The sequence below is a fragment of the Marmota marmota genome, unplaced genomic scaffold (genome assembly GCF_001458135.2).
Source record: "Marmota marmota marmota unplaced genomic scaffold, marMar, whole genome shotgun sequence".
Taxonomy (NCBI): domain Eukaryota; kingdom Metazoa; phylum Chordata; class Mammalia; order Rodentia; family Sciuridae; genus Marmota; species Marmota marmota.
The window spans coordinates 78,533,754-78,543,365 of record NW_026000026.1 but is presented as its reverse complement, the minus strand read 5'-3'; the positions used below and the strand labels follow the sequence as shown (position 1 = coordinate 78,543,365).

At 39.8% G+C, this 9,612-nt stretch overlaps 1 protein-coding gene across 1 annotated transcript; it reads right to left on the bottom strand.

Moving 5' to 3' along the window:
- Positions 1–2,957: 2,957 nt before the first annotated feature.
- On the bottom strand, positions 2,958–6,322 carry Scgb3a2 (secretoglobin family 3A member 2). Its single transcript, XM_015477596.2, has 3 exons — positions 6,162–6,322; positions 3,507–3,709; positions 2,958–3,124 (listed from the first exon to the last, which is right to left on the bottom strand). The coding sequence occupies exons 1-3, from the start codon at positions 6,214–6,216 to the stop codon at positions 3,101–3,103; spliced, it is 282 nt and encodes a 93-aa protein (XP_015333082.1). The 5' UTR covers positions 6,217–6,322; the 3' UTR covers positions 2,958–3,100.
- Between the last annotated feature and the right edge of the window lie 3,290 nt (positions 6,323–9,612).

Below are 9,612 nucleotides of genomic sequence, written 5' to 3'. Positions count from 1 at the left end.
GATATATATATATATATATATATATATATATATATATATATATATATAGTACTGGATGTCACCGTCATGGTTCCACCTCCCCTGTCCTACCTCAGCTCATGTCCCTCTGCTCCCGCTCTCAGGACTTCAGCCAACGATGAGACTTTAATTCTTTGAAGAACCTAAGTTCTTCTCATTGTGAGGATATTCACACATTCAGTACCTTCAATCCAGAATTTTATTTGGCTGAGATGATACACAGTAAAATCTGTTGGAATATGGACTATGTCCACTGTTTATCACTATGTGCTCAATGTTTAGCAGAAATGCTTCAATCAAAATTCAGTCTTTTACTTTTTAAATTTATTTTATACATAAATAGGCATTAAATTATATATCTATCATCATTACTATTATCTAGTTGGGAAACAACTTCTTGATAAAAATATAAAACTAGCCACTGGTATAGCAAAAAAAAATGTGAAAATTTTAAATATGCAAGTGCATCTAAATCTCAGTTATGACTATTTCTGTTGATTTAAATAGCTTCTGATTTTTCCTTCTCAATCAACATTGAAAAACTACTGAAGAATTTGAAGGATGATTCTTATGCATAAGGAAAACACCTCTGGTGCTATGTAGATCCTAGTTTGGAAGGGACTCTTTGGGAATACAGAGATAATTGGAAGATTAATACAGTGGTCCAGTGAGCTATGACAAGGGTTTAAGAGGAGCAATCATAGTAGTGATAATGAAAGATGTATAAAATAGATGTGAAAATGGTTCATAATTAGCAGAGTTTATTTACCAATTAAAGGGAAGGTTCTTAGGAGAAAGTACTTAGGATAATTCCCAAGTTTCTTTCTCAGGTAACCTTAAAAATGATTGTGCTATATAAATTGAGAAAGGAAACTAAACATGAAGCTTGTTTTGAAAGAAAGACAATGAGTTTACGTAAAGATCTCTTGAGTTAAAGATTGAAAAGGGCATCCTTTAGGGTTGTCTCATAGATAAGTAAATCTCTCCTCCTCCAAAAGGAAATGTAGACTAGCTATAGATTCTGGAGTTTGTAACATGGAGATTATATTAGCACCCATGGAAGATCTCCCAACAAAGGTTAAATATAAAATAAAAAGAGAAAATAGTAAAGTTTAGAATCTTTGGAGGCAAAAATATTCAGGGGAAGTCAGGATAAGGGACATTTAAAGAAACTGAAAGGTCATAGTAAAACAGAAGAAAAGTTGATGTGGGAGAAAATATGACACATAATTCACCAGAACAGAAAACCCTAAGTAGAATGAAGCCATCTCAGGTGACAATTACTTTGAAGGGGTCAATTAATGTGGCAAAGCACCGAATGTATATTTTATATGTTTACTTCCTTTAGGAGAATCATATAGCCCCTTCCTAAATCAGGCATATATGGCCATATGACTTGCTTTGATCCATGAAAGCAGCACTGAGAGTGATGTACATCACTTCTAAGAAGAAGCTCTAAGAGTTTAGGCCTCCGTTTCCCCAAGTTCGCTTTCCCTGTGACAAGGATAGTCAGAAACTCTGGAGACAAAATTATTCTATGAGTTTTAGTTATAGAATTCAGACATCATGGAGCAAAGTGATAGCTAACCAATGATGACCATACAGTATTAGGAAAAACTAAAGTATGAAGATATGCCACTGAGATTTGGGCTTAAGAATCATTATTTCTGGGCAACCTCATATATGATTACAGATGCAGGAAGAATGAGAAAATAAAGAAAGTTTCACAAAGTACAACGTTTGCTAGATTTTGATGATTTACATTTTTGTAGTAGTATAAAAGTAATACATATTTAGTAGAAACAGCACTTTGATTTTTGATTTTTAATCATTTCCTAGGCTAGTGATAACGTGGAACGAAACTCTTTAGAAGCACAGAGCTGTGTGAGCAAACCACTGTCCCCAGTCACACAATCACAAGTTAAACAACCAACATTCAGTGTACTGGATTGCTAAGCTATGGTGTTGGGTAGGTTGTGTACATTAAGTGAATTTTTAACACAGGGCATTTTTCTACTTATGATGGGTTCATCAAGATGCAATCCCATCATAAGTTGAGGGATATCTGTTATCTTAAATAAATAGGGGTCAAGAAATGTCAGGAAATCAAGATAATATTCACAGAGAAGATAGCATCTAATGTTGTATTGGTCAGGATCCAACCAGGAAACAGAATTATTGTAAGTACTTAGAACAGAAGGAATGTAATGCAAAGAGCTGATTGAATAAATGTTAGAAGAACTAAAGAATCAACTAGGTGAATGTGAAGCACCCAGAAATGGACAACTACAGGAAGCCACTACCAACCCTTTTTGGAGAAAGTGAGAAAGAAAAGACGCAGTATAACCAGAGCTCAGAAGGTAGAGCAAGGGCCAGATCATGGAGGGCTGTGTGCCCCATGCTCGGGAGCTTGAAACCTACTCTGTAAAGGGTCATCATATAACCATAATCATGCCTTGAAAAGATAATTACCGCATTACTGTAGATGGCAAAATGAAGGAAGAAAGGAATAGCTCATGGCCAACTTGCTGAAGCATTATGAAACAAAGCATAAGGGTCTATAAAAGCTATTTAGTGACCCTAATGAAACTACAAACTTAATAAAAAAAAAATCTAGCATTCTGGTGAAGAAGACTCCAAACCAGTGAAATTAGTAAGACACTAATTTTTTCAGAAAATAGTTTAAAATTATTTTTAATTCGTTGAATTTAATAATTTCTTTAGAATTTGGAAAGTAGGAGAATGAGGGCTCTGGAAACACTGTCAGAAAAAGAATACTTGAAAAATTGAGATGTTTTACTTAGGTATAAAGAGAAACTAAGAAATGGTTATGTGTTATTTAAAATGTCAGATTGTCTTTGTAAAAAATAGGCTGCCTAGAGTCTGTGGTGTAAGGGGGAAATTACCAGTTAGGCACCCCAAATAAAAGTAGGACAAACTGAAAATCTATTCATTGCTTTATTCATTCTTTTCAATGGTCACTACATGTTAGGACATTCAGTTGTAACTGGGTAAAATCATCTAGGGAGGATGGGCACGCCAACCTCCTTCCACTTCTATCTTCTCTCTCTTTATCCTGATGTCACACCAAGTGAGACAGGGCCTCCTGAAAGGCAGAAGAACAATAATAAAAATAAGAGCATCTTACATGTAATCAGCACATTTATAAAAATTGCCACATTTACTCTCCCGTTTGGCCACCATTTTCCTGATGTGGAAACAAAGGCTCAGCGTGGTTACATCCCATTCCAAATCCCAAAGGGGGTGAACGATGACTCCACAACTGGAGAACAGTTCTCTGCCACTCAAAAACCTTTTCTATACTTGTAAAAAATTACACTTTCCTTGAGATTCCAGGAAATAAAAATTTCATAAATATAATCAGTAAGGGAGAAGTGCACATCTACAGTTGAGAACAGGATGGGATGGGCATTGAGAGAGCCCAAGCCCTCCCCGTGGCAAGTACACCCCCCCCAAGTTGCAGTCACCAGCAGTTTCTTCACAGCTTCAGAAGCTTCCGGTCCCAGTTCATCCACACACTTCCTCAGCCCTTCTACAAGGTGCTCCACAGAAATGCCCAGAGTTTTCAGAAGCATCTTTAATGGATCCATGAAGGGAAGAACATTGTCCAGAGGCAAAGGTAACACTTTGTCAACAGGAAGGGGCACACTGTTGATGAAAAAGGCAGCAGCTGCAGAGCAAAAGAAACAGGTGAAGCAGGCACATCAGCCTCCAGCTATGACCTATGACCTCGCTGCTTCCATCCGCCCATCAACAGCTGGTCTCAGAGCCACTCATCTTGATTTCCCAGGGAAAAGTCTCTCTGGGCCTCTATGCTTGCTGTTCCATTTCCTCAGAATATTCTTTCCCCTGATAGATGCAAGTCTTTCTTCTTCATGTTATTTGGGTTCTTTTCAAATGTTACCTCCTCAGAGAAGCCTGGAATGGCCACTTTATCTAAAACAGCACCACCTACCACCCTCCATCCTTCTTTGTTTTTTCTAATTGTTACTTAAACTATTAAATCTTTATTTGTCATTTGCATTGGCTTTATACTCTCATTAGAATGTAGGCTCCATGAGAACAAGAACTAATGTTTTGTTTATTACTGTAGCCCAGGCCTAGACCTGACCTTGGCATGCAGCAAGCGCTCAGTAGATACTGGTCAGTAAATGGACAGCAAGGTATTTCTGTACATGGCTGTGTCCATAGTTCACAGGTTTCAGGCCAAAGAGCAGATGGCATAATGAATCTCCACTCAAGGAAAAGAGGAGCAAATCACAGCCCCAAATGTTCTTCCACCCAATTCAACTCAATGCTACAACATAATCAAACATCAGCTGGGGCAGACACATCGACAAACAGGACAGAGATGATCCACTCAGAAAGCTAACACAGTCTAGTGGAGCACCAGGATCTATGCATGCCACAAGGTGGCATGTGGTATGCTAACACTATGGACAACGCTCTGGAAACATAAAGCAAGGGAATAATTCTAATGTGGAAGAATGTTGCAGAAAACTTATCAGAAGAAGTGTTAGAGCCATGTCTTGAGGCAGACATTAGGACAACAAGGTGAAGAAAAGGAGAGGTATTTTAGGAACAAGGTCAACAAATGCACTGAGATGGTAAGATGAAAGTCCACACACAGAATGGTGAGCCTTCTGCCCAGAGAGGCTGGGGTGCAGAACTCCAGTGGGCTGCGGTGGAAGATAAAGGAGCGAGGCTGCAAAACTTGAGTGAAGTCAGATTTTTTAAATAACAACAAAGGACTATCAAGGCTTTCACCTGGGATGACTGCACTCTACATCTTTGACTTTAGGACGACAACTTTTGCAAAGAAGATGAATGAGAGGAAAAGAATAGAGACCGGAAAAATAGGCACCATGGATATTTTTTACAAAAACATGCACATTTATAAATGTACTCATGTGCATGAGCATACAAATAAGAATATGCATCTTCCTGCTGGCTACAGCCTGCCACACTTCATTTTGCTTTGGAAAATTTATTTCTTCATTAAAATTATAAAAAGGGAGGCTGTGCATATACTCTTCCTTCATCTTCTATCATATATTTTCCCTCCCAAATTCTTCCCAACGAGGGCTACTTATTTCCCCCATTCCCCTTTCTGATGCTACACTTGCCCATAATATTTGCCCTTGGACATGAAAGAACAACAAAATATTTGAAACTGGTAAAGTTATAAATTCCTCTAAAAATTCAATAAAGTTGCCAGCATAAGTGGACACAGCCCCTGGTATCTCATGATTAATCATCATACTTCTTATTTTAGACATTTTGGTGAATTATTTCTCTGTATGTGTTTACATCTTCCCAGGGGAACATCTTCAAAGCTTTCTATTCTCTCAATGAAAATTGACCATCATGAAGCCTTTTCTGATACACCCACATATATCTTCCTGAGAGTAAAAATGATTCCTTCCAGAATGAATGGATCAGTTCCTATTGTCCTCCAGGAAGTCAGATTTTGTACCCATACTTGGAAACTAAAATATTCACCTCTCAGTACACCCACCTCCATCCATCTCTCTCATTTAGCATTCACAGTAGTGCAGTATTTTTGTAACTTCTGTAAAAGGTCTGTATCCCCTGCCAGACTATCAGAACCTTTAGAATAATCTTCATGTCTAGTTCATGCCTGAGTCTTCCAATGCTTATTCAGTGCCAAAATTTTGTAGTCCCTCAATAAATATGTGTTGAATGTGTGAGCAGATAAATGAAGCTGTTCAGGAGAGCCATCCTTGCAAATGGCTAATTAAGATGATAGCAAGAATGATTTCACATAGTTTTAAAAGCAGATAGGAAAAAAAAGTTGATTCAATATTAAGATATCGACTCAATATTAAGGAAAACTAATGGTGACCAATGTTTCATGGTGAAAAGTGCTATGTTGGTGCTCAGTGGGAGTTGGCTAATTTCCTATGCAGGATGCACTAGGGGTAACGCCTATATTGGGTTAGAGCTTGAATGATGGAGGATACATGAAATCTTCCAACATGACCATTTTTTGTGATTCTAAAACTCCTTCCACCACATTCCACTGTCAGTGATCCAGGCTTACTAGTTGTGTTCTAACTAACAGATTAGTACAGACATATCCTATGTTCCAGACCACTTACCAGGGTAACTACAAAGGCTGATGGTCACCAGCAGAAAGATGGTTATCAGCTTCATGGCAGCTATCTATGATGATCTCCTGGAGTTCAGAATTCCACTAATCAAGAGTGATTTTCCTTTCCATACACAGTGGGACGGTTGCTTTTGCACACACATATATTTATACATCCACTGAATTTCAGTCACTGCCATTTGACACACTCCACCAAAGAAGAGCAGGAAGGTCATGTTTCCTCACTAAACAAATTGCATGGTTTCCCCTCTCTCTCCTGTTCCCACGAGAAACAAAGCCCTATAAAAGCACTCAAGTACCTCTTTCGAGAGCCCTTGCACAGAGGTCATAATGGAAAGCAAAGAACCCTGAGGCTCCTTCTACAGGAAGAACGTGAAAGAAGTGTTTTCTTCCAGATCTCTACATATTTCTCCATTTTTCTAGGCATTTAAAGTTTAGAGAATCCCATTCCCTGCTTCCCTGCTGTGGAAGCAATCAGGAGGCCACCTTGGCCCCATTAAAGAGTCAGCTTAATGAGCTTAATTTTTGCTGTTTCTCTGGAATTCACCAGTTCATCCACATCACACATCTACTATACCAACATCACCAGATCCCTGATCCTTCTAGTATCCTCTGATTAGCTCAGGAATCTTCAGGGTGTTTCTTCTCTATGTGCTCACACACAACAATAGGCTCGGGATCTAAAAATCAAACTGCCTTTTTACAAACCTAGGATTCTGTTTCTGTCATTTGTATCATATTGGATTAGACACTTAAAATCTGAGTGTGCAAACCTGGAAAAAATGGGTTTGTGCTAGACACTGCCTAAACAAATTATATGAGTCACCCAAGGTATGCATTTTGGGAGCATTCAGACAGTCTAATCCTGTGATCATACGTGTATGTGTGTGTGTGTGTGTGTGTGTGTGTACACAGACATATTTACATCAGTGGCCGTGGGAGCAGTCTGTTTCCTAGGCTGCCATCCTGGAACTAGGTTCTGCATGGGATCCCAGGATGACTTCATCTGTAAGCACATGTACTTCTTTGGGAATCTTGCTGGGCTTAAACACAAGGAAGAGGGGAAGATGATATGTTGAAGGAAAAAACAGGAAACAGAGCTCATGTGGTCCCAAGCACCAGTTCAGAATCCCTTGGCCAAGTGGCCCTGTTGGCTCCAGCCATTCCTCAAAAATAGAGAGAAACCCAGAAAATTTTGAGGAGGAACACTATGGTGTTAGTCCCTCAATGTGTAAGCCTAGAAGTTGGAATCTAATTTACCCCCATCTGAGGGCATATATTATTATGAGGACTTAATAAAATTATACAGATGAGCATGTAGCTGCACCAAACCAAGGTTAATGTTTAATGTCACCTGTTATTAATTCCTATGAGTTATAAATTGTAACTGCCATTTATTTAACTTTAAGGTGCTTTATACATTGCATGAAAGAGACCATGGATTACTGTGATGCATACTCAATCCTGAAATACCCACTGTTTTCTCTGCCAGATACTGCTCTCTCTGGCCTATCCCAGCTATGTCAGTGATGTAGATTTGCCAGCTCTCCAAAGGGCCAGGTCATGTGGTGAAATGGTAGAAAACTTGATGCCATCCCTGACTCTGTTACACTAAACCAGCACTCCCCTTGTCAGGGCTGCCATCTGCTTATTCACTTTCCCCCTGGGCTTCCCCACCCTGCTCTGTATTAGAGAAAGTGGAGTTTTCCAGCTGGGCCCGATGGTGAATGACTAATCCCAGCACCTTCTGAGGTGGAAGGATACTTGAGCTCACAAGTTTGAGACCAGCTTAGGCAAACGTAGCATGACCTTGTTAAAAGAGGAAATAAATAGAACAAAGGAAGGAAGAAAGGATGGGAGGGAGGGAGGGAGGAAAGGAAAAGAAAGCAGCATTTTCCAAATTGTCATTCCCAGCTTCCTTGCCAACTACTTCTGGTTAAGTTCAGCCCGTGGAAGGCACTGGTCGACTGGTAGAAGATTGGAGGCAGAGAGAAAGGGAAAGGCAAGGTGTGTCTTTCTGTCTGTCTGTCTCTCTTTCTGTCTTTCTCTCTCTGTCTGACTCAGGAGACATTCTGGGCCACTACTGTACTTTCTCCAAACTTCCAGCACCTTCCTCTGTTTCCTCTATGCCAGCAGACTACAATTGTTCAGTTTCTACTGCAGAACCCCAGCTCCTGGGTGCCCTCCTCATTCTTCCCCTCCTGGTCTGGAAGCAGTAGAATCTTCCCACATTTCTTGGGGCCAACTTCTCTCCCCTTTGGTCATTTTAACTGCATTCTCAGCACCTTGTAAATTCTCTTCCATATTATGTTCTTTCTCTTTGGTTACTTGGAATGGTTTTGACTTTCTGGCTGGACTCTGAACTGATTCAGCATCACAAAATATTATACCACTTTCAATTAAAGTATTTCGGTTTTTGAACATAGATTTCTGCCTTATGAGTGCTAAATTGTGAATCCATGAGGAGCAGGACCAAGAGAAATACAGCATTACACACAGAGAATTACTTCTCCCTTCTGACCCCTGAGCAGTTTACACTGTCTCAAGTTTCTCTGCTGGTCCTGGAAGGTGACTTCTTTCCCAGGAGGCTCCATAGACCTCTATGCAAACAGACTGCTGGTGGTTACTTCACTCAAAATGCACACACACTCAAAACACCCACAGATGTCCACACACTTACACATGTGTGAACAAAGGTGAGTGTGGATACCCACAGATCACACAAACACATCCATCCAGCACTGTTGTTTGTACTCAGTTATTCAACAAATGTTTACTGAATGTCTGAATGTGTGTGTGTGTGTGCCAAACACTATGCCAGGAGTTAGGACTAGAGCACCAAATTGGATATGCAAATTCGCTGCCTTCATGGAGCTTGTAATTTAATAACATAAACAGACAATAAGCAGGTAAACAAGCACACTGAATAACCCGTGGTAGGTGTTATGGAGAAGCAAACAGGGTGCAGTGGGAGGACCTGTGGGTTGAGCACCTTTGGACCTGAGAAGACTTGGACTTGGCCACTTCTGCGTCTCCTATGTTCCAGACCATTACCTGAATTATGTCCTTTACTTCATATTTTTGATACTTAGACATCTTGGATCCTTGCTGGCCCTGAGGAGAATGCCCCTCCCAAGGTAATTTCCAGCCAGAAAGTACCAAAGTTTTCAGAGGTTAGAAGGGAGAAACTTTCTCTGTGTGTGATGCTGTATTTCTTTTGGATGGGTCTTGGCCTTGCTCCTCAAGGATACATCATTTGACACTTAGAAGTCCATATTTAAAAACTGAAATATCTACTTAATTGAAAGCTTTATAATATTTTATGGTGCCGAATCAGTTCAGAGTCCAGCCAGAAAGTCAAAATCACACCAAGTGATTAAATAAAAATTCCTAAAGGTGGCAACAACCCACCCATGAGTGTGCCTTTCATGTACAAACCA

What these genes read in the sequence shown, in the direction of transcription:
- Scgb3a2 (XM_015477596.2), bottom strand. Translation starts at nt 6,216, where the DNA reads ATGAAGCTGATAACCATCTTTCTGCTGGTGACCATCAGCCTTTGTAGT. An exon ending in CAGCCTTTGTAGTTACCCTG is followed by an intron (nt 3,710 to 6,161) that starts GTAAGTGGTCTG and finishes TTTGCTCTGCAG; the next exon opens with CTGCTGCCTTTTTCATCAAC. An exon ending in AAGCTGTGAAGAAACTGCTG is followed by an intron (nt 3,125 to 3,506) that starts GTGACTGCAACT and finishes TCTGCCTTTCAG; the next exon opens with GAGGCCCTGTCTCACTTGGT.